This window comes from Girardinichthys multiradiatus, chromosome X, assembly GCF_021462225.1.
Source record: "Girardinichthys multiradiatus isolate DD_20200921_A chromosome X, DD_fGirMul_XY1, whole genome shotgun sequence".
Taxonomy (NCBI): Eukaryota; Metazoa; Chordata; class Actinopteri; order Cyprinodontiformes; family Goodeidae; genus Girardinichthys; species Girardinichthys multiradiatus.
The window spans coordinates 36040675-36065226 of record NC_061817.1 but is presented as its reverse complement, the minus strand read 5'-3'; the positions used below and the strand labels follow the sequence as shown (position 1 = coordinate 36065226).

Here is a 24552-nt window from a genome sequence, read left to right as displayed (position 1 = left end):
TGGGACAAACATGGAGGTATTTGGCCACAATGACAAGAATCATGTTTGGAGCAAATAAGATGAGGCTTTCTAACACAAAAACACTATATTAAACTGTCAAGCAGGGTAGTGGCACTATCATGATTTTGGGCATTGCTAAAAAGGAGGTAAAAAAAATTAAGCAGGATGTCTGCTTCCAAGTTCTTCAACTTCATCTCCAAGCAACAACCAGATGGTTGAAATCCAGGCACAATTTTGTGTTCCAACAGGAGAATGTTCCCAAACACACATCCAACATGGGTTTGAAATGGATAAAGAAGCCCAACATCAAGCTTTTAGAATGACCTTCCCAAAGCTCCCACTTCAAACCCATTCAAAATGTATAAACTAACCTTAAAAGCTGGGTTTGTGCCTGGAAACCGACCAGTTTAAGTAGACCAATTCTACAGAGAAACGTGGTCAAATATTGCGTGACGCAGCGGGAGAGAGTGCGACCCATTTATGGAGGTTACGGTCCTCGACCTAGCTGTCCCTGGTTCGAGTCCTGACCCCGGGGACCTAAGCTACTTCTGTTGGTTAGCATTTTTTTGAGTCATTCTTTCTGTCCCTAAAATTAACAAACAAACAAGATAACAAGCATCCACAACAGAGAAATAGATAGAAATCTTTCTCAAAGAAATAATCCAAGGCTCTTACACATTTCAATTTTCTGTGTTTCAGACTCAGATTTCCATTTTGTTTAACACTCTTGATATTTGAGAGCAAAATAATAAATATTTAACTGCTTAAATAGGAACTGGGTCCTATTTGTGTGCTCCAAAAATATGAAACAATTATTCTAAAATTGCCTTTTGATTTTTGGAGTGTGGTACTGGGTCATTTCACTGCGTTTATTTGGACAAAAATAGTTCAGGTTTATTCCAGAATCTATAACATTTGGACTTGTCCAATGAGGGCTGGAGTATATTAATAGAGATTCTGTGCTTTACACAAGCTTTATCTCATTTGCAAAATGCTTTGTTTGGCATTTTAACCTGGCCCATTTTAAAAACAACAGGTTCATTTCAACCTGAGTTGAGAGTGTCCAAACAAACTGTGAAATGTCCCTTTTTTAATGTTTGAATGAGACTGCATTCAGTTATTAAGTCAAAAAACAAAATACTAACAGGTAAAACATTACAATCCAGGTGTGACGTGGTAAATCCAAGATAAAAGACATGATTTAAACATGAATAAATGTAACTGCCACTCCATTTAATACCCAGACTTTTCCAGACTGCCTAGGAACCTGGATAAACTTTAATGATATTAATTCATATGTTGTAAAGATACCCATCAATGACATGAGTTGCACATTTTTTTATTCACATCTTCTAAATGCGAATTTTTCAAACAGCAGCGGAACCCTCTCTTTTCAGCCATTTAACCTCCAAAATGAAGGTTTACAGTAAAAAAAAAATACAATAAATACTGTAAGGAACCCAGAGAGAGTTTAAAGAATTGATTCCTGCTTTGGTACAGGGATCCAGCCATGACTGACGAGAGGTGGTACAGTTCATACGTTTCAGGACCACTGTTCCTCTCAGTGCATCTGCTGCAAATAACAGTTTTAATGCATCTTGGATAATAGAAGGCAGATTGAGCTCAGGTTGAAGCAGAAGGATGCACGTTAAAGTAGAAGCATGTTGTCTTGGTTAAATGTATGTTACATGGAAGCCAAACTTGGTCCAAACCTGGCAGAAGGACATTAGTTGTAAAGCAAGGAACAAAAAGAGTAAATGATCTTCTCCTTTAGCCTGGACTGTCTTTAACAGTATGCCTCCACTTGTTGTTCTGGTGGATGGTCCATTTCTTCAAACACATACTGTGTTCTTGTTGAAGGCTTGTGGCCGTTTACCAGCGGTTCTGGTGGTATCTCCACATCAGCAGGAACAGCAGTCAAGTACATGTCCCACATCTGCTCGGGGAGACCCAGCTCCATCATCTTCTGCTTGATCATCAGGTTCTTCTCAATGTTGTGCCGCTTGTATTTAAACTCTATGATGGTCTTTGTGTATCTGTTGAGGGTTGTCACTGCAGAGCCCATGCAGGTGCCAAAAGAACACCACGCTAAGCTGCAAGAAGCAAGATCAAAAGTTAGAGTCAAACTGACACTACAATTAATTCCAGTTAAAATACAATACCCCTTATATAATGTTTTAAAATAAATAGTGAATGAGCCTTTTAGTCCTCATCAAGTTCATTTATTGATTGAATTAACTACAATTTTATTTTATTTTAATGATAATTCCAGAACTCAAAACAGACACTAAAGTTGATGCCTCTTAATGAAAATTTATTCTGTTTTATATTAAGTTACCAAATGGGTTTTTGAAAGATTTAGGAAGTGCTTACGCATAAGACCAGCTGTAGTCCCAAGTCTTGGGTCTCCAGTCTTCAGGTCCCATAGAGACAGAAAGATGGAAGATGGTGGTGAACATCATATGGGCCACCATCCCACAAAGGCCTGAGAAAAAAAGAGCACAAGAGCCGACACTCACTGACAGAAGTTAAACTCCAAGAAGGAGGAGTCCATTCTGGACATGATGTGGTGGAGGTGCAAGCCAGTGATGGATGTGTCATACAGCACTTTGCAAAAGTGTTCAAACCTCTTGCACCTTTCTCATTTGGCTATGTTACAACCACAAACTTCAATGTATTTGTTTTTATTTACCTGATTGACCAACATAAAGTAGGGTATTATTTGTGATGGAAGGAAAATGGTACAAAGTTTCCAAAAGGTTTTACAAAATAAATGCAAAAAATGGAATGGTTTAGATCGAAGCATATTTATGTGTCCTCAAACTTTGCAGTTTAAATTCTTTGCCCATGCTTCATTACAAACAAGCTCATTTCAGTCAGAATGGATGGAGAGCATCTGTGAGCATCAATCCATTGATTCTCAATTGGATTTAGATGTGAACATTGACTGGACCACTTTAACACATAAATATGCTTTGATCTAAACCATTCCATTGTAGCTTCGGCTCTGTGTCCTGCCAGAAGGGGCACCTTTGCCCCAGTGTCAAGTAATTAGCAGCCCGAACAGGTTTTCTTCCATTATTGTCCTCTATTTAGCTCCATCTATTGCCCACCAGCTCTGACCAGCTTCCTCATCCCTGCATCCCTACAGTAGTAGTTTTCCGGTATTTGCATATAGACCAGAAAGCTTAATTTTGGACTCATCTGAACAGGGCACCTTCTTCTGCATGTTTGTGGTGTCCCCCATATGGCTTGTTGCTTACAAAAAGTTCAAGGTGCATAAATATTTGCTTAACATCAGATGGTAAAAGTGCTGAACATTTGTAATAATAATTAGAACAAACTGGGTAATAACTAGATTTGATTTTACTGCCATCTTGAGATGATATCATTCAGTGACCCACAAGATGCTACAGTCATGTAAAATTCCTGATGAGAAACTGTTCAAACTATTGTATTGATGAGCTGACCAGCAGAGAACAAGCGAGCCCAATTTAAATGTATGTGCCGACGCAGAAACCAAGCTTTGTCAGTGGCTGCTTCTTTTCCAATTTCTTTCATTATCTGTGTGAAATAAGTGTGTAAGCTGTGAAATATAATTTCAATTATTTGGGTTAAAAATATGCACTATTTCACAGCTAGAAAGAAAAACCTGTTGGGATCTTGGGTGCAGACTCAAGATTGTTTATGCCCTGGAAAACCATATGTTATTGTGCAATTTTAGCTTTTATTGCTCAGAGGGTTAAGGCTTGAAACACTGCTTTACCTACAGGTTCCTGCATAATTATATGTCAGAATTCCATATGTTACTGACCGAATTAAGTACAATTTTTTTACTTCTTAATGCTCATTACACAAGTCAAAACAGACACTGAAGTTGTTTCTTTTTTTATAAAAAAAACATTCGGTTTCTAATAAGTAACCAAATGGGGTTTTAAAAGATGTAGGAAGTGCTCTGACATAAGGCCAGCTGTACTATGTAGTTTATAGTGTATTTTCTGTCAATATTTCATACTTTTTCAAATCAAATTTTCAGAGTTCTAGGATTGTTTTAGCAAATTTTTAGATAGTATGGATATAAAGGTTTCTAATAACAAAAAACGGAAGGAAGAAAGAAGGATAATGTACAAGTGGTTGGATGGATGGATGGATGGATGGATGGATGGTTGGATGGATGGATGGATGGATGGATGGATGGATGGATGGATGGATGGATGGATGGATGGATGGATGGATGGATGGATGGATGGATGGATGGATGGGATTGGGATTAATAAAATTTATGAATTTGGGATTAATAAAGTATTTTTGAATTGAATTGAATGGATGGATTTTCACAATTTAATTTATTTTTCCTTATTCATCCAAACCTGGAAAAATAAATTAAATTCCATACATTCCCAGTTATCCAGACTTAGTAGGAACCATGTATACTAAAACAACAGAGGGTTTAGGTGAACTCCGCTGCCTCATTCTGACTCTCGCTCTGTGCAGCTGCTTTTTCTGGGATTAACACAGAACAACAGGGGGGATGGGATGGGAGTCAAGCGCTGAGAGGGGGAGTTAGTGGGGGAGGGAGGGAGGTCCTCTGGGCAGATCTTGGCACAGTCCAAAATCGCTGCCCCGGTTCCAATCCGATTACTCCACATACCAGCAAATCCTCCGAGGCAGCGAGTGGCCACAGATCAGTTAGCTTTTCAGCTGCTTGACTCTCAGCCTCGTCGCATTCAGCCACCATGACCTGCTGCCCTGCTCCTTAGTTTTTATTGCTGTGGTGAACAGCCATATGAGATACTAAGATAAAGGACAGTTTGTTGACATCAGCTGACCCTTAAAATGTCCTATGTACTCATAAATCATACTATAGAAGTGAACAAAAGGCTGAACGATTACTCCCTAGCCTTCAGTGAGATGGTCCTTGTGGGATGCCCAAGCATCCTTTTGGAAGAAACTTCACCCCGCCCTATTGTATTCTTCCTTTCTTCATGAACCAAATGCTTTCATAGTTTGTTTTGCTGTTACCTGAGAGAGCAGTGCACATGGCAGCGAAGGCACTGAGTTTCAACTTGTTCATGACGCTAAAGCAGCGACACTGCTCCAAAATCATCAGAACCCCGCCTATGAAGAGCAGACCGAGGTACAGGCTCTCTGCTACGACACATAGCCACAGCACTCCTAGGAACAAACAAAACAGAGATCAGTTATTGCAGTCCTTATTTCACTTTGAAACTGATAGATAATCCCAGAGGCGTGTTCCTTTTATATCAGGAAATTTAAATCAGACCTGAGCTTCACCTGTTCACTGCGTCAAACCTCGACACAGTGAACAGGTGAAGCACAGTTAATTCGACTTATCATTGAAGGTTAATTTACTTCAGTATTTCAATTGAAAAAGTGAAACTCAGATTCAAACACAGAGTGATGAATCTTAAGTGTTTCTTTGTGTTAATTTGGATGATCAAGACTTACAGGTAATAAAAAATGTAAATAAAAATTGTAGTATGGGGAAGAATGCTGACTTGATAGTTATCCAATGGAGAGTCACAGACACTGAAGTATACACCACAATAGGCCAATGCTGCTTGGTCACAGAGTTCTGTATCTAAGCATGTTGTTGGAAAGTTGATTGGAAGGAAAAGGTTTGAAAGAAAATGTGCAGAAGCAACAGGAATAACTGAAGCCTTGAGAGGATTGTGAGGGATGGTCTAAAACAAAGATTTGTCATTGGTGGAGATTTATAAGGTTTGTGCAGCACTGCATGCTTCCCTCTGCTGGTAAGCTTTATGGAGATGTTGATTTTATTTTCCAGCAGAGTTGATTGATTTGACTGGTCTGACCTAAACCCCCAGAGAATCTATGGAGTATGGTCAAGAGGAAGATTAGAGACCCCAGAACCAACAATGCAGACGAGCTGAAAGCTGCAATTAAAGAAACCTGGGTTTCCTGAACACTTCAGAAGAACCATAGGCTGACTGCCTCCATGCCTTGCTGCACTGATGAAGTAAATCATGCTAACGGAGCCCAGACCAAGTACTGAGTGAATATACTGTACAGTACATGGACATATATTTCAGTAGGAGCACATTACTGTATTAAACGTTCTTATTTTATTGGTCCTATGGGATATTCTGATGTCTTTAAGAACTGAACATTGGGTTTTCATTAGCTAAAGGACATCAGCATCAACATTAGCAGAAATAAATACTTAAAATATATCACTCATGTGTAATACATCCATGTTATACAAATGTCCCTTTTTCAATTGAATTACTGAAATAATTTTGATGCACCTGTGCTGTAAAAACCGGTGGAGAAAAGAAGTTTGCTACCCAGGACCATCCTCTAAAATTAAAAAAATGTAAAAGATTTAGAGTCTAAATCTTTTACAGTGTTTATGACAGAAAGTTTGTATTTCCGCTCATTCTGACCTATATGAATGGAGACTTAATATGTAGCTATGTCTCAGAATTACCATTTTCATGAGACTATTTATAGATCAGAGGCATGTTCTGTATGTAACATGTAGGGTTTGCCTTTTTATGTGTGCACCTGTGGTTGTTAACACAGAGGTAAAACAGACACGTTTGTTTCAGCCGCATTCACAAAGCAAAGGGCACTAAGGAAATCAGAAATCAGAATTCTTTATTTGTCATTGCTCCACATGGGTGCAACGAAATTTCCAAAATCAGAACAAAACAGTGCAGGCAAGTAGTGCAAATTAAAGAAAATAAATATTTAAAAAGTTATAAAGTTATAAAAAGGTATAAAAAGTTATTTAAAAAAAGGTTATAAAAAAACTTTTTATACAAGTTATAAAAAGTTTTTTTTATAAAAGTTAGTTATAAAAAAACATATATATACAATATATATATATATATATATATATATATATATATACAATGGAAAAATATATATATACAAGAATATTGACAGGTTGTGTGTAGAAAGAACGGAGTGCGTAGAAAGAAAAAAGGGACAATAAGTAGTTTGAAGCTCAAGTTGAGATTTCTCTATTAAACTGGTTCTAGTGGTAAACCAGGATCAGGGAGACTTACAACAGAGATGCACTAAGAAATTGGCCGGTGACTAGAAATGATGTCACCAGATAATAGGAAGGCTAAACATGTTTTTGCCAAGCTTCTCTATTTTACCCTGTGGAGCTTTCAATCTTCAGTCTCAGAGGTAAAGTAAGGGTCAACACTCTCTACATCAGGGGTGTCCAAACTTTATTCATGCAAGCCAAGATCATAAAGTTCAAGGTAGTCGTGGGGCAGAAAAATCTTGTTTTTTTAAACCCAAATATGATTTCATAATGAGTTTATTTATTTTTTAGCTGTTCAACAACAAACTAGACATCAGTTTTTTAGTAGTCTGATTTTAGTAGTCTGATTTTTTGGAGGAGACATCTTTAAATTATTCTAGATTCAAAACCTGGCACGGGTTCATCATCAAAAAAATTGATTTGCCTATATTTATAAGGTCAATCTTTTTTCATTTCGCTGGTCTAGAAAATCTTTCTCTCTATGGAAGCAGGATATGGGGTGACTATATATATATAGAATATATAATATATTATAGTATATACATATAATATATATATATATGTATGATAGGATATATATATGCACACCTACCGTGCAAAAGGTTTAGAACGCCTTTATCATTTAATGGTTTTCTTTATGTTCATGACTATTTACATTATACATAGATTCTCAATGAAGGCATCAAAACTGCAAATGAACACAAATGAAATTGTGTAGCAAACCCAAAATTGTAAAATAACTTTAAATATGTTATATTTTAGAATCCTTAAAGTATCCCTCCCTTTGCTGTGATGACTGAAATAAGGGGATCAAATGGCTCACATGCCGCATTTTGGACACCTCGGCTCCAGGAAACAAACTCAGAGACTAATATTTACAGTTGAGTCTGTAATGCTAATAACACTGGTCCTGCTAATTGCTAAAGACAACTTCTCTTTCACTCACTTTGTGACATCACCTCTGCACTCAATATAAAACATTACTGATCGTTCACAGCAGGAAGACTAGAAAAAGAAATTTTGAAGGCTTATCTTATAGATATATTTCGAAGGCTTTCTTATCTTCTTGAAATACTGGAATTGGTTAAAACCTATCAAAGCCTTACAAATCCAGATCTCTGATTGGTGCATCTCTGCTTATAACCACCTAAAATGTGGATTGCTCAATATCTACTTTTAGCCTCTAAAATATTCGTCAGAATGATAAGAAAACAGAGTTCCGACATTTAAGAGAAGTAAAAAATTACTGAATAATTTCTGTCTTATACCCACTTTACAATAACAATACTATTATCGTGGCTTAAATAGCACTATTATTCAACCTACCTAAATGAGAAGTATCTGTTGAAGTAGGCTACAGAAGATCGGATATTCGGATGGCTTTTATTAGAAAATATAATCTTAAAGAAAACAGTTTAAACCACAAACATTTATTTGACCCTCCTCTCTTTCTGTAGTGAATAAAAATCTTTATTCACATCGTTTGACAGCAGCTGTCAGATTGTGTGTCTGTATTTCCATCCCGCCTCTCATGTCAATGCTGAATGCTTTTTATTCTGTTCTAAGGCGGAAAAGTCAGATGAAATTGATGGTTTTTAAACACCAAAATTTTTTTTACTTGATCGCATTCAGAATAAAATGTGCTGAAATTTTGTGTTAAAATGGTATGGTGTCAGATGTTCTAAAGGAGCTATAAAACAAGATATTAGGTTATTATTATTAAGCAAATGAACATAATGTGTACAGACATGTTAGCCTGATTGCTCTGTGTTTCTGGGAACAGTATACCTGTTGGCTAACGCCTCACTGCATTTACCATTACGTTCACCCCATTCATGCAAACTAAAATCGCTATTTGAATATTCCTCTTTAAGAGCAAGACAAGGTGTACAGAAGACACGCCTCCTAAGGTCACAATACAGTCATATTCAGTAAATAAGAAGCATGACGCTCGTTTGTCAGATTAAAACAACCTATGAAAATAATATTTTAGCAGGTATTAAACATAGTTTTCATTAAGCCCAAATTTATTTATTAAACATGTTTTTATTGGTCTGATGTAATATTTTAGTCGTAAATGTCAGGTTTTCATCAGCTGAAAGCAGAAAATCATCATAACAAACTGAAATAAAGGCTTACAAACATCAGTCTGTGTGTAGTTAATCCATATAACGTGTTTCACTTAGTGAATTCAGTTACTAAAATAAATGAACTTCATAATATTACTCTTTATTGAATCTGATTGTATATAATTGCTGCAGAATTTGGTGTCTGTCTAGTTTCTCTGAGCTAGAGTTTTTATATTTTCTATATAACAAAAGGAAAGAAAATGTAAAGTAAAATTTTCTTCATCTTTTGTTGAGCATGAAAAAGAAAAATGTCTTATATTTTATATTTTTAAACAAAAATCAAATAATCACTGTTTTTTTTTTGGTTTTAATATCTGGTTTCTGGTGAGAAAATCCAATTGCCAAAATGGTTCTGAGCAAACAAGGAGCGCTGTGGCATGGTAGTAGAGAAAGAAGCCCATGTACAGAGGCTGCCAATCGTCGACACAGCCATCCGTAATTCGACTGCCAACTTCCAAACATGCATTGTCAATGGATGTTTTTAGCCCCTTTTTTAATCTTTTTAAACAACACAACAATGTGAAAAGGTCCAAGTCTTGTTCTACTATTGTTTAAAGTTTAGTGGTATTTGGAAGGTTTTGTGCCATCCGGTGTGTAGATATCCTGGTTAAAACAGCCTGTGTTTAACTCCTCTTCATGAAGACCAATCAGGGATCGGAAATGATGGTCAGCAATGAAAAGAGCATCACGAATACTGTTGTTTAAAACACAAGGCACATGAAATTAAGATTTTTGCAGGAATAATGAGACAAATCCAGTGATTTCTGCAAACCTTTACTGAAATGGGAATTTTATTAAGTGACATAATGAGGCAGCACATAGTTGGGTCTCTGGCCGTTGAACTGGAACCACTTTGTTGGTAAAACCGTAGCAGTTTGATATTCGTTATATCGTTAGGATTTTCATCTTTGGTTTCTTAGAACAGACTTCACATCCAGTCAGGAGTCGGGTTAAACAGGCTTCACGGTAAGTGCGGTAATCATTGGTCTTATAAACAGTTGTGATTCTTTTTTTCTGCCAATAAACCCTTCTAATAGCGTAATCTTTAATGTTTTCCAAGAAAAACAAACATTTAAATGCGACCACAGTCATGATTTTACCAACCTCTTTGATGTTCAGGTGCAATCTCAGCAAAACTTCGACAGTCAAACCCTGTCAAATAAATAAACACAGAAAACTTTAAGACATATTAAATAAATAAAACATACTATTGAAATTTTTATATCATCAGAACAAAAGTCTTCATTTGCTAAAAATATATTATAAAGAGATATTTCCTAAAAAGTAAAGTTTTTGCTAATTGTAATGTTAAAAACTATTTTTTTATTCCAAAAAGGAAGGTGGGAGGCAGCATAGACAGGCTGCCAGGCCATCACTGGGCTAACAAGAGACAAACATGTCATGCCAGCCTGGGTTCTGCGTTTTGTTTTGTTTAGTTTCCTGGTCTGGTCCTTGTTTACCCTCTGTTTCCATCCTCCTGTTTACCGTAGCCTAGCCCGGTTGTTCCTTGCTTATTTAATTACCTGGTCCTCGTTTCTCATTGGTTCTCCCTGTCCTATCAGTTTATATTTAAGTCCCTTTGTTTTCATTGTTTGGGGATGGATCCTTGTGTTGTTTATGTCCTTGTTACCCTCGTCATGTCTGGTCACTCCATGTCCTGGTCTTGATCTGGTTCAGCCTGATTCTGGTTTTCCTGCCTGGTCTGCGTACGAGAACAATTAAAGACTCATCTTACCTTCATTCCTCTGCCTCCTGCCTCCATCACTGCACTTTGGCCCTACTACAAACCTGCATTATGACAAAATGAGACTTAAGTGCAATTAAGAATCCCTGGTTAACCTAACCTGACACCCAACTGGGAAACATTATTTACACTCTTTTAAAATTCCAGAAAAAAGAGCGTTGTTTTTCCACAGATTTCTGCTTGTGATTATGTGGTAGACCTACCAGCTGATTGTTTGTTGCTGGGTAACGTTAAGATTTCAATGTTAAAGGGGTCACACATCCACTTGTCATCCCCTTCGCCATGCTCATGTAACTCACACGTAAACAAACTTTGCATGTCTTCTTTTATGGTTTCAGTCAGTGTGTTTCAGCTCATATTAAAGGACATTATTACCACCTTCTACATATAATTTATTCTTGGCATTGTTTTACTCTAAAAGAGGATCACTGAAAATGGGTCTGTGTGTCTGTGGTCCACTTTTGGATTACAACCAACCAGTTGAGAACAACTGCAGTAAAGGTCAGTGTTCAGGGGCAAAAGGGCCTCCACCGGAGAGTTTGAAGGTCAAAACAATGCTGAGCAAAGGGAAGGCAAAGGCCTGCGTCACATTTGCCGAAAAGTATCTTGACGATCCCCAAGAATGTTGGGACAATACTTTATACATTGGCCAGGTTAAACTTTAAAAAAAAAAAAAAGCTGAATGGGGGTTTTGGGAGGCCTAGTCAAAGTCCAGGTGTAAATCAGCCTGAGATGATGTGGCATTACCTTGACGGTTGATGGCGGTTGATGCTTTAAAACCCTGTGACTGAACTAAAACAGTTACGCCAAAACTCAAACCAATGAGAAAGATTCATTGCCAGTTATCAGAAAGACTTGATAGTATTTGTCGCCTCAGTGTCAGGACTTGAGCAACGGACGAACCCAGAATGCAGACTAGCAGGCAGCATGACGGTAGGTGAAAAAAGATTTAATAACAAAAACTTACTCACAGGAGGAGGCAGGAACCAAAACAATAAACGGACAGGCAAGACAGGCAAAAACAGACATGGGCAGGCTGGCAAGACAGGCTTGGCGTGAATAACAGAACAAGAGCATGATCTGAAAAATGTTTCCGCAAGGAATAAACAGGACGGAGTTGTATATATGGAGTGTGAACCAGGTGAGGCAAGGAGACAGATTAACTAGGTGCAGGTGAACCGAATAAACTTAATTGACAGGAGAGAACAAACATGACTGAGCAAAACAGGAATTCAAGAATACAAACTAATAGAAACATAACTAGAAAAACATGAAACGAAAGCATAACCAGATCCAAAAACCCAACTTGACAAAACATGAACAAAAATATGACCAGGAAAATAAACAGAAACATGATTCAAAACTTCAACTGTGAAATAAGACCAACACAACCCCAAAACACCCACAAATCATGACACTCAGAGGGTCACACAACCAGTCATTAGGTTCACACAGGGTCAGGTTTGTTTGGATACCTATTTTTCCTTAATCATCATTTAAAAACTGCATTTTGTAATAACTCAGGTTATTTTTGATACGTAAATTTATTTGATGATCTGAAACCGTTACACTGCATGTGATGTCATCAGCTCAGTTGAAGCTAAGCTTAAGGCACAACATCTGGGTGTGCTGCAGGTTAAAACTGATTTCAATTTTAGGGGCAGTGGTAGGAGTTTGTCCTGTAACCTGTGGGTTGCCAGTTTGAATCCCCGCTCTGTCTGTCACAGTTCTTGTGTCCTTGGGCAGCACTCTTCACCCACCGTGTCTGCTGATGGTGGTCAGAGGGTTTGGTGCCGCCTGTGTATGGCAGCCACACTAGCAGCCAGGTAAACTTCTACAATGTAGCTCACCACTGTCGGTGTGTGAATGGGTGGATGACTGATTGTAGTGAAAAGTACTTTGGGGTCTGTGGGAACTTGAAAGCGCTATACAAGTGCAGACCATTTACTATTTACCATTTGGACTGTGGGAGGAAGCCGGAGTACCTGGAGAGAACCCACGCATGCACGGGGAGAATAAATAAATTCCACGCAGAAATCCCCCAAACCCAGGACCTTCCTGCTGGAAGGCAACCGTGCTACCTACTGTGCCACTGTGCAGCCCCTTGTTGATATTCCTTCTTGCTCAAATGCAGTATATTTCCATATACCTTTCATACATACATTCATAGCGTGGGCTGCACGGTGGCACAGTTGGTAGCACTGCTGCAACTATGTTACCTTGGGTCTTTCTGCATGGAGTTTGCATGTTCTCCCCGTGCATGCGTGGGTTTTCACCGGGTACTCCGGCTTCCTCCCACAGTCCAAAGACATGCCTGTTAGGTTAATTGGTCTCTCTAAATTGCCCTTAGGTTTGTGAATGAGTGTGTGCGTGGTTGTTTGTGTGTTAACCTCCGATGGATTGGCGACCTGTCCAGGGTGTACCCTACCTCCTGCCCATACACTGCTGGAGATAGGCACCAGCTTCCCCGCGACCCACTATGGAAGAAGCGGTATAGAAAATGACTGACTTGACTTTTTCTGTTGCTTCCAATCTGCCACTTTTCCACTGAAATAATTTTCTGGAAGAAAAATAAGAGTGAGTAATTTGACTTTATGTTCTGCTTGAAGAGATTTTGCTTTATGTAGGTAACTAAAGGCTACATAATTGTTTCAGGACTACCTGCTGTTGTTTTTTGAGCACTTGTGTTCATTTTCTGATCTGTCCTTTCATTTTCTATTAGGTTGTCCTTAGTTTCTGCATGCATGCTATCTTTCTCTTAGTGTGATATCGAATAAATATATTGCAAATATAGTAAATAAAGTATTGGCTTCAATAATTTGTAAAAGCTAGTAAAGTTTGCTCATAAATAGCTTAACATGTTAACATTCTCTCTTACTTGGGGCACAGCGGTGGCGCAAGGGTAACCCGTGCGACCCATGTTCAGAGGCTACAGTCCTTGATTTAGCCCGTCGTGGGTTCAACTCCCTGCCCAGGTGACCTTTGCTGCATCTCTTCCCCTCTTTCCACCTCTATCCTGCCAGTTACTGTTGAAAAACTTACAAAAGTTAAGACCACTAGTGCCACAAAAAAAGGAAAAAAAATCTCTCCATCTACCATGCTCACAACTAAAGTCGGTTTAGGCTTAGCAATCAAACATCTTCACGGTTTTAAAGGATGAAAGAGAAACTCCCAGCTTGCAGAGGGAGGAACATTGGCTCCAAACGGTTAAAATGTTCAGCAGCAGGAACTGATTTTTGAAATGGTTTTTTAACATTTATCAGGGTTTCTAAATCCTGGGGTCCACTGCCCTGGATGGAAAGAGTCCAAAGTAGTAACGAATATAACACCAATTCAGAACAAATGTTGCAATAGCTAAACTCAACACAGCCAGAATATGTTTTTATTTTATCTTTTTAAACAACTGCTTCTATTTTATATAAATTATTTATTGCTCACACTCTAACCAGATAGCTTTATTCTCACTTTTGTTGTACTTGTGACAATGACAATAAAGGATATTCTTATTCTGATTCTGAAATGTTGTCTCATTGCACCTTATAAGACAAACAGATGCGTTTGATATACAGACGTATGCAATCAATTTAGTTCAGTCACAAAGATGAATTCATGGTCAGTTACATACATTACAATTCAATCCTTGTTATAACCCAATGCATTCATTCAGTTCATTATGATAATCTGTAAAAATGTGTTTTTAATCTAAGGAAATCATTTGCAACAAGTCACTGACTTTGCAGCAAACCTGGCATCAATCCCTCTACCTGAACTAGCATGTGGTGACAGTGAACAGTTGATTGCATTGAGTCATTAACTTTGCAGCAATGCATGGTCATTTCATCCCTTTGCTATTTCATACCTTCGCATTTTGGTCATTTTGTATGAAATATTGGGGGGTTGTTTATGCACACTTTGAGAACCATTAATTTAAAACTCTGTAGACTACTGCAAGATAATGTGGTTATATGACTCTAATAAATAAAATCTACAAGCTAGTGGTTACTCAGAAATCTTAATCTCTTATACTTTATGAGTCTCTTGACCCAAATAGGATCACAGCCAAAGTTAATGGGACTAGGGTGTAATGCAATGTTTTCAGATAATCATAAATGATTACACATGAGTAAAGCATTTTTGTGTGCATTTGTCCCTATAATTCCTAAAACCGTATCTAATGAAAATTAATGCATCACGCCATGGTTTATTTACAGTCCCAGAAGGGGCATAGTGAGGTAGGAAATGGCAGTATGTATGTACGATATCTGTAAAGGGGGAATTGACCTGGAGCTATGAATGGATGTGGGAAAGAACAAAATAATCCATCCCAGATGTCAGTGATTCTTGAACCAATCCACAGGATGCACTGCCCTGTATATTATAAATGTGTTCCTGTGCAAACACACCCGATTTAAATAACTGAATATCTCCTCTGCAGGCTGTTAAGTTCAAGAGAAGCTTGTAAATGACCCATTGAATTACATCCATTGTAGGAAAACATTGGAACCCTACCGAGCTGTGGTTCCTATAGGGATCAGGACTGAGGGACATGGGCATATGTTATGGATTATTTTGTTGTGTCTTCCGCCATCACTCTGTCAGAGACTGAAAGTCAGGCGTTCACCTACCGTTCATATCGGCAGCCTGCTCACAAGAGAAAAATATTCCAGTGTGGAACTTCCTCAGAATAAACTTCTCCTCTCCCGTCTCAAAGATGTACTGCACCTGCCGGCTGTCGTTGAGGTTGGAGCTGTTGAAGCGGATGCAGTACGACTGTTTCATCTTCACAGGCGGTCCTGAGCAGAAGGGTTTGGCCACCTTCCTGGTCCCCTCACACCAGTAGCTGGTGGTCACTGCTGACAGGGCAAAAGCCAAAGCCACAAAGTTGAAGGTAATTGCCAGGGAAGCTCGCCGGCCACGCTCTAGCCTCATGGTTGAGGCCAGGCCAGAGGAGATGAAATGAAAAGGCGACTAATCCTGGCTTTCAATATGAAGCCACAGTGTTTTGCTTCCGAGCAGATATGTCAAATCTTCATAATCTTGTTGCATTTGGGGCTCCTTGGGTGAGAATTGAGAGCTTCCCTCCCCCAGCTCTTTGGTTGTCCTGCATTTCTTCACCAAACCTCCACAGACACAAGAGAAACCCATATTTTCTCTGTGCGAAGTTTAACCGCCCCCCATCGATTTTATGCTTCTCATCAAATTAAAGCCATTGCTCCTCCCCTTCAGCAAATCTCATCAAGCAATGTTATCCATTACAAATGGCAAATTATGACCCAAACTTCCTTTGAGCATTCTCCGAGCTGAGATTATAATCCAAAATAAGGCTCTCGCTGCTTACATGGACCCAGCATTTTCAAACTGATTGCAGCCAGAGGCAGAAGATCAAGTGCCGGTTTAACTTTGACCAGTGACATAATGTGCACAATCTCATATGAAAATCCATCCATAATATGTGTGTCTGTGTGTGTGTGTATTTATGGGGGGATAAATCTCCTTCCAACAGCCTGCTGATGGTCATGCAAAAACAAAGAGAATGTATATCCTGAGGTGCTTTATAAATCTGATCAGTTTGTTTGTTTCCTTTTGGTTTGAACAGAACTTGTAGTTATATTCTGAACCAGTTGTTAGAAAATCTAACACACATGTGAGATTGTCAGGGAAAACACTGATATTGACTTAGGTGTAATTAATACACAAGCAGAACAGAAATGGCTCCCTGAGATTTGCAAGGAGCTGGGATGATATACTTTCTTATTCTGTGTAATTGCCTGGCTTGAGAGGCTACAAGTACCCTGGTTCAAATCCCACCGTCTGCCACTCTGGGTCCCTGAGCAACACCCTTAGCCCCTGAATGCTCCCTGAACGCCGCACAATGGCAGCCCACTGGCACCTCAGAGATGGGTTAAATGCCGAGGATAATTTCTCCATTGTGAGATCAATAAAGTCAAAGTCTTCATTATTTATTTATTTGCATGCGTACATATGAGATTATTCCTTGTCCCGCCACTTTGCCGGTACAATTGTACTAGACTGAAAGGTTTCCAACGATGTGTTATCCACCTTAAAGGTGATATTGTTGAAGTTTTTATTTTAAATATTACTTCAGACAAATAAAAAAGACATGTGCTCCTACTGAGCAGTATGCCCATGTACTACTCAGTACTTGGTCAAGGCTCTTTTTGCATGAATTACTGCATCAATGCAGCATGGCATGGAGGAGATCACCTTGTGGTTCTGCTGAAGTGTTGTGTTCAGAGAGTCTAGGTTGCTTAGCAGAACCTTCAGCTCCTCTGCATTGTTGGTTCCGGTGTCCTGCATCTTCTTCTTGACAACATCCCATAGACTCTCTACGAGGTTCAGGTCAGGCCTGTTGGCTGCAGTTTACTTGCTATCAATTCAGTGGCCATAATTATGTAGGCCTTAACTTTACATTTCTGTACTAAATATTTTTGTTTTTTGATCCAATATAATGTTAAAACTTTCAGAGAAAGTGAATTTTAGGTTTCCTTTAGCTGTAAGCCTTTATTATCAAAATTAAAAGAAATGAATACTTAAATCTTTTGATAATAAATCTATACATGACCTTTATTTTTTGAAAATAAATGATCAAATAAATTAACTTTTAAATGATATCCTAATGAATTAACATTATGTTTTGGTTTTCTGGCACCATAAAGTATAATCCTTAGGTCCAGAACTGCCATAAAACACTACAACCAAACAGACTGAGCACTGCCAAGATGGTTCCTATTTGTCTAAAATTTGAAGTTAAACCATGCAGACAGTTTAACCAGCTGCACTCCACAATGATCCCTTCATTCCACCTCAAACTGCTTAACACTTCAAATCTCCAAAAATTAAAATTTAAATCCTACATTTGGATTTAAATTGTGAAAATAAGTGCAAAAGACCGCCTGCACTCTGCTGTTGCACTGTGCGTGCATAACTTGTAGCATCTGAGCAGTTCGCCTGAAAATAAAGAGATTATTCCGACCCTCAGCAACCATGTCATAAAGGATATAAACACAGAGTGAGTAAGTCCAGCATTACATCTGATGAGGCAGTAAGCCGGCTGTATGTTGCATAATAATACTACCTGACAGATGCAAAGACTGAATGAAATATTTTACCTCTTGGAAAAGGATGCTGTGTTTAAAGCTCTCCATGACAAAACTAAATGATTATGTCAACATGTGTAATGATATTTAAAGATTAAAGAATGATTTGCCATTTTCCTGATATGATTTAGTAGAAGCAGATGAGGGGGGTTGCTGCATTCATGTTGCCAGGTCATCTACTGTCTGGTAAATAACACAAACCCTTAAATTAAAAAAGATTGTAAGAAAAAGTCGACTATTTGGTTGTTTGGGACGCTGCAGAATTACAGAAGAAACATGATCACTTACAGTTAAACCCAGAATTATTCATGCCGTTGAGAGAATTACATTTTAAATTATTATAAAGCAGATGTTTGTTTTGGATAGTAGGTGAGACATGTGTCCCTCAAAAGATAATAAAAAAGTAAAAGAAGTATAAATAGAAAAATATTAGTTTATTTTTAAAATTTTATTTAAAAATTGCATTTTAAAAATGATTTATACACTTCTTAATAATCAGCAGAAAAAGCTTTATTGGCATCACAGCAATTAAACCGTTCTTGTAATTGCCGAGCAGCGTTTTGTTTCCGCTAGTATATTGATGATTTATCTTTGACGACGAGCTCCAAGTCTGAGGTTAAAGGATCTCCTTATCATCTCCTTAATCTTTACTTCATTCAAAGTAAAGATTATCCATTAGATTTAAGTCAGGACTCTGGCAGGGCCACACTGGAAGTAACGTTAATGTTCTTGAGCGATGCCAGAGGGGCTGCCCATCTCGAAGCGGAGAAACAGTTGCTGTGAGAAGGAGGCGGCAGAAAGTGCTTGCCACAGATATCAATGGAAGGGGCTGGCTGGACTGTTTAGAGGTGAGAGTAGGTGTGTGTGTGTGTGTGTGTGTGTGTGTGTGTGTGTGTGTGTGTGTCGGTGGGGTTATGGGTCTAAAAGATTGTGCCATCCCCGACCCTGCAAAACCTGCCAGCGGACCTGCATGGACAGACAGAAAAAACAACCATGCCCACGCACACACTCATACCGAAGGGCGATTTAGAGAGACCAGTTAACTTTTGTGTCATGTTATTAGCCTGTGGGAGGAGGCCGGAGTACCCAGAGAGAACCGATGCATGCTCAGGGAGAACATGCAAACTCAATGCAGAAAGAGAGACTCAAATCCAGGACTTTCTTGCTTCAAGGCAACACTGCTACCCACTGCTCCACCATGCAGCCCAAAAATGCTTTAGGTACATTTATTTTACTGAAATTATTAGGGGTGTCAGTAATTATGACTGGTTTCTTCACATGAGCTCTTCCCCACTGAAGTACTGTACTTAAACAAAAAGTTGAATTTAAAAAAAAAATCTGTGTAAAATTATTGTGATGGAATAAAATACGAATTTATTTTAGGGATTTCACAAGACTTTAACAAAATGGAAACCAATAAGGCTGGAGGGTACTATGTGCAGAATATTGGTAAACTGGGTCATGTCAATTACAAAATAGCTCTGAATGTTCCAACCTTCCAATCATTTTTATTCTTAAAGCTTTAAATTTCTCAGTACATTGGCCATAATCTCCCATCCTTATCTAGAATTAATCCGGTTTTATGCATGTTTATGTATTTTTATTAACTGTTACCCTAACATTTCACGTCTCTTTAATTACCCTTTACTTTGATGTGGTTTTGGCACCGCTGCAACAGATGGTCTTGCAATCTGGCCAGAGATTATTACAGTGGAGATGTGGATAATCTTATCACATTGTAGGCGAGCAGTCAACGCTAAGCAGGGGCTACAGGACGACCTACAGTGGGTCGGGTCAGCCCCTCACTGCTCCGTCAGTGCTGGCTAATATTCTGGCCTTGTGTTGAACACGTCTGCGATTCTCTAAAAGAAAATGGATGGTTGGCAGTAAATACTTCAACAAGTGTGACATTTTTTCCAAAAGAAAAAAACTAGTATCAACCAAGACTAGAGGTCAAATTCACCCAGGTTATGATTAATTTCAAGAGTACATGTGAGGTTTGGATGATGAACCTCACATGTAGAGCAACACTCGTAAGAGGCATCAAGACAAATCCATGAGTTGGTGGTGGATGAGGTAACAAGAACCTTTGGATTAAAGTTTTCTAAACAAAGTACAATAAAACAATACAGAGAACGCAGGTTTTTGCTGCCGTAAAATCAACGACATAATTTTCTAAAATAAAAATCAATGGAGAAAACATTTAATGAACTCTGCAAATTTAAATATTAATTAAAAATAATACTAAATATGGAATATCTGTTGGAATTAAAGACTTAAAATTTATATTAAACTTTGGACTATTAAAGAAACCACACAAATGTTGATATGATAACTCAGAAATCGAAACCTTTTCAGTCGTTTCAAGCTTGAGGAAGAAAAACTGCAGTTTTAAATTAGCAGGAAGGAATATCCTCCAGGTTGGTTAGCCAGGATTTTCAAAATAAAAGAGGAAATTCAAACAAATAAAAAAGAAAACGATAAAAACAAGTCATAAGTAAAAGAAAATGAAACCCTGAAATTTAATAAACAGAGACCACTGATGAAACATTTTACTAAAGCAAAATTAAATTTGTGTTTAAAATTGTATGTAAATAAATTCAAAATTACGTTATAATTGTATAAAATATTTTTTACTCTAGATTTAGAAGAAAGATCTTCTTACTACATAAGCGATCTAATTAATATATCTAGAATGTGTCTCCCAGAAAAAGGTGTCATAGCACTGTGACGTGTTTATCCTCTGTAAGGCAGCTGTCTGGATTTAGATAGTGATGACCATAATCTCATTTGGCAGCAAAGCAGAGAAACTCCTCTGAGCCTCCACTCTGCACAAGTTTAAACCTCAAACGCAGGAAAGCAGGAAGAAGGGCAAAGGTTTACACCTTTTTGAGCAGGATGGGGAACACGAAGAGCAGTGCTTTGTCAAAGGAGCTCCTAGAGGAACTGAAGTCCAACACCAAATACACCGAAGCTGAGCTCTGTACATGGTACCAGTCCTTCCTGAAAGAGTGTCCCAGCGGGAAGATCACCAAGGAGCAGTTTGAAGGCATCTATGCCAGCTTCTTCCCGGGCGCGGACCCAACAGCATATGCACGGCATGTCTTCAGGAGTTTTGACACAAATGCAGACGGCACCTTGGACTTCAAGGAGTACATTGTTGCTCTGCACCTCACCTCTGGAGGAAAGACTCTGCAGAAGCTGGAGTGGGCCTTTGCCTTGTATGACGTGGACGGCAATGGAACCATCAGCAAAAATGAAATCCAAGAGATCGTCAGGGTACTGAGGCCTTCTTAAAATATTTCTTATTTCAGTTCAAGTAAAAATTACTTAAATAAAGTCATGGAGCAACTTGTATTTAAAAGACTGGAAATAACAACTGTCTCATGATCTTTTTTAAGGTAATAGCTAAGATTTCCTTACTTTATCAAGCGAGATTTGTTGAAAGCAACGTGTGGTCTTCTCCTGCAGTCAATATTCAACATGATCCCTGCAGAGGACCAGAAGAAACTCCCTGACGATGAAAATACTCCTGAGAAGAGGGCTGAAAAGATCTGGGCGTTTTTTGGAAAGAAGGAAAACGGTAACCTACACTTCATTAAATCATTCTCATTCCACTCTGCAGCGGCTTTTAGACAAAAAACATCTTATAGAGACATTTGTTGTTTACTTTGCAGATAAAATCACGGAGGGAGAATTCATTCAGGGCGTGATGGACAACAAGGACATCCTGCGCTTGATACAATATGATGAACCTCAGAGAATCAAAGATAAGCTGAAAGAAAAGAAGCAATGATTCAGGAGATTAAATTGCATCTTCTTGTGATTTAAGACTGTTAATAACCATAATTTTTTGTTTACCTCTTTCATTTGTCTGTTTGAGCTACGTCTCTTCTTTTGTGAAGGCTGTTTTGGTTTACAGCTGAACCAATGAATGATTATATCAGATAGTAAAAAAGACAAAGATCTGAAAATGTGTTTTGAACTAAGACTGCAGCTGTGCAGCTTAGATGCTTCACTTCAGGTTAGCTAATTGGTAATTAATGTGGGGCAACCTTTAAATCCTGGTAATGTAGGAGTTTTTTTATAGGAGCTTGTAAAAACTTTGTAGTTTATGATGTCATTAAAAGTGATTACCTGTGTATCTTGACATCTTAACCAATTTTAACGTTTGTCTGCCAGCTATAATCTCACCAATCAATTACTCTTACTGATTGGACAGCTGGGTGTTTTTTCACACTTTGGTTCATTCATTAGCCTAATTGAGAAAAAGTCAGAACAAGAGCTCCTTATGTGTGGAATTAGGCTCAGGTTAACAGTCCGCCTGTATCAACCAATCCTATTAAAAGCTGAAGGTCAGTTGAGACACTTGCGTATTAGCGTATGTGCTGCTGAGTCCAGTCAGGATAAGAGAGGCTTGACACAGGGGAACAAAACATTGTTTGATTATATATATTTTTATTTATTTCAGACAGCACAATTAATTTATATTCGCCTGATTTATTTTGTTTTTGCAATTTAACTGATACAAGTAAAACCAACTGAAGAAATTAGAAGAAATACATAATATTTGCAGCAACAATTGCAATGTATGGTCTAAAAACATTCGCCATTCAAAGGACAGAAATAATAAACGACGGTATATTAAAAATGAATTACTGCTGTTTTTTCAGACATTTGGAGCGTTCAAGAGTTTTGCTATTTTAGCCCAGCTGAACTTAGAACCCTTGAGGATATTTTAATTTGAACAAATACAACTTTGTCAGGCTCCGCCTCCTCCGTCTCTGCTGTGCTCTAGCTCCACTAGTTACCATGGCAAGTATAAAAGTGTTTTTATTTTAAGTGGCTCTGATTGGTTGTTTTGAATCAGACAAAGGGAATTTTGGGAATGTGTTTTTAGGAAATAAAACTTGTATTCGATACAGAAAAATGAGGTGTTTCTTTGGTGGTGTCAAGAGTCAAGAGAAGCAGTAAAGTGGGAAGAGTTGTAGTATTTTGCAGTCATATAACTAAACATTATAATACATTAAAGTTATTTTTTAGATCAGAACATCCTGTTTCAGTCTAATTTCTTATGTCTAGGTATATATGTGTCACCGTTTCACATTTTAGTTGTGATTTATTTGTTATTATTTATAAAATAACTAACTTGTTGGTTCTTCTTTTTGAAAATAAACTCTCAAGCTCTCACTCTGTCTCCTATGGTGCTGGCATATTAAAAACATGTGTTGGGTGGGTTTAAACATGAGAACATGAATGGGATTTTGTGAAACATGGTGCTTTGTCGGATCTTTGAAGGATGTGCATGACTTTTGATGTGCTTCATTTCTGTTTCAGCTTTAAGAAGGTGGAATTCATAGAGTTCTGCTGCATCAGGACAGGGCTCCTTACTTTTAACATGACATCACCGTCTCATGCTATTCATTTTTACATATTCAAGGATCAATTAATAGTCTGGAAATTAAAGTTCAATGTTATACGAGTGCTACCAAGGGGTCAGATATACAGGTCCTTCTCAAAAAATTTGCATATTGTGATAAAGTTTATTATTTTCCATAATGTCATGATGAAAATTTAACATTCATATATTTTAGATTCATTGCACACTAACTGAAATATTTCAGGTCTTTTATTGTCTTAATACTGATGATTTTGGCATACAGCTCATGAAAACCCAAAATTCCTATCTCACAAAATTAGCATATCATTAAAAGGGTCTCTAAATGACCTATGAACCTAATCATCTGAATCAACGAGTTAACTCTAAACACCTGCAAAAGATTCCTGAGGCCTTTAAAACTCCCAGCCTGGTTCATCACTCAAAACCCCAATCATGGGTAAGACTGCCGACCTGACTGCTGTCCAGAAGGCCACTATTGACATCCTCAAGCAAGAGGGTAAGACACAGAAAGAAATTTCTGAACGAATAGGCTGTTCCCAGAGTGCTGTATCAAGGCACCTCAGTGGGAAGTCTGTGGGAAGGAAAAAAGTGTGGCAGAAAACGCTGCACAACGAGAAGAGGTGACCGGACCCTGAGGAAAATTGTGGAGAAGGGCCGATTCCAGACCTTGGGGGACCTGCGGAAGCAGTGGACTGAGTCTGGAGTAGAAACATCCAGAGCCACCGTGCACAGGCGTGTGCAGGAAATGGGCTACAGGTGCCGCATTCCCCGGGTCAAGCCACTTTTGAACCAGAAACAGCGGCAGAAGCGCCTGACCTGGGCTACAGAGAAGCAGCACTGGACTGTTGCTCAATGGTCAAAAGTACTTTTTTCGGATGAAAGCAAATTCTGCATGTCATTCGGAAATCAAGGTGCCAGAGTCTGGAGGAAGACTGGGGAGAAGGAAATGCCAAAATGCCAGAAGTCCAGTGTCAAGTACCCACAGTCAGTGATGGTCTGGGGTGCCGTGTCAGCTGCTGGTGTTGGTCCACTGTGTTTTATCAAGGGCAGGGTCAATGCAGCTAGCTATCAGGAGATTTTGGAGCACTTCATGCTTCCATCTGCTGAAAAGCTTTATG

The 24552-nt window shown here is 38.4% G+C and overlaps 2 protein-coding genes across 2 annotated transcripts; one reads left to right on the top strand and one right to left on the bottom strand.

Annotated features, from left to right (window-relative positions):
• Positions 1 to 1323: 1323 nt before the first annotated feature.
• LOC124863309 (germ cell-specific gene 1-like protein) lies at positions 1324 to 16264 on the bottom strand. Its single transcript, XM_047357642.1, has 5 exons — positions 15541 to 16264; positions 10276 to 10323; positions 5023 to 5175; positions 2374 to 2485; positions 1324 to 2093 (listed from the first exon to the last, which is right to left on the bottom strand). The coding sequence occupies exons 1-5, from the start codon at positions 15842 to 15844 to the stop codon at positions 1787 to 1789; spliced, it is 924 nt and encodes a 307-aa protein (XP_047213598.1). The 5' UTR covers positions 15845 to 16264; the 3' UTR covers positions 1324 to 1786.
• A 4572-nt stretch (positions 16265 to 20836) lies between these two features.
• On the top strand, positions 20837 to 22641 carry LOC124863166 (recoverin-like). The gene is made up of 3 exons (XM_047357432.1): positions 20837 to 21312; positions 21505 to 21616; positions 21711 to 22641. Exons 1-3 carry the CDS (start codon positions 20932 to 20934, stop codon positions 21827 to 21829), a joined length of 612 nt encoding a protein of 203 aa, XP_047213388.1. The 5' UTR covers positions 20837 to 20931; the 3' UTR covers positions 21830 to 22641.
• The last annotated feature ends 1911 nt before the right edge of the window (positions 22642 to 24552 follow it).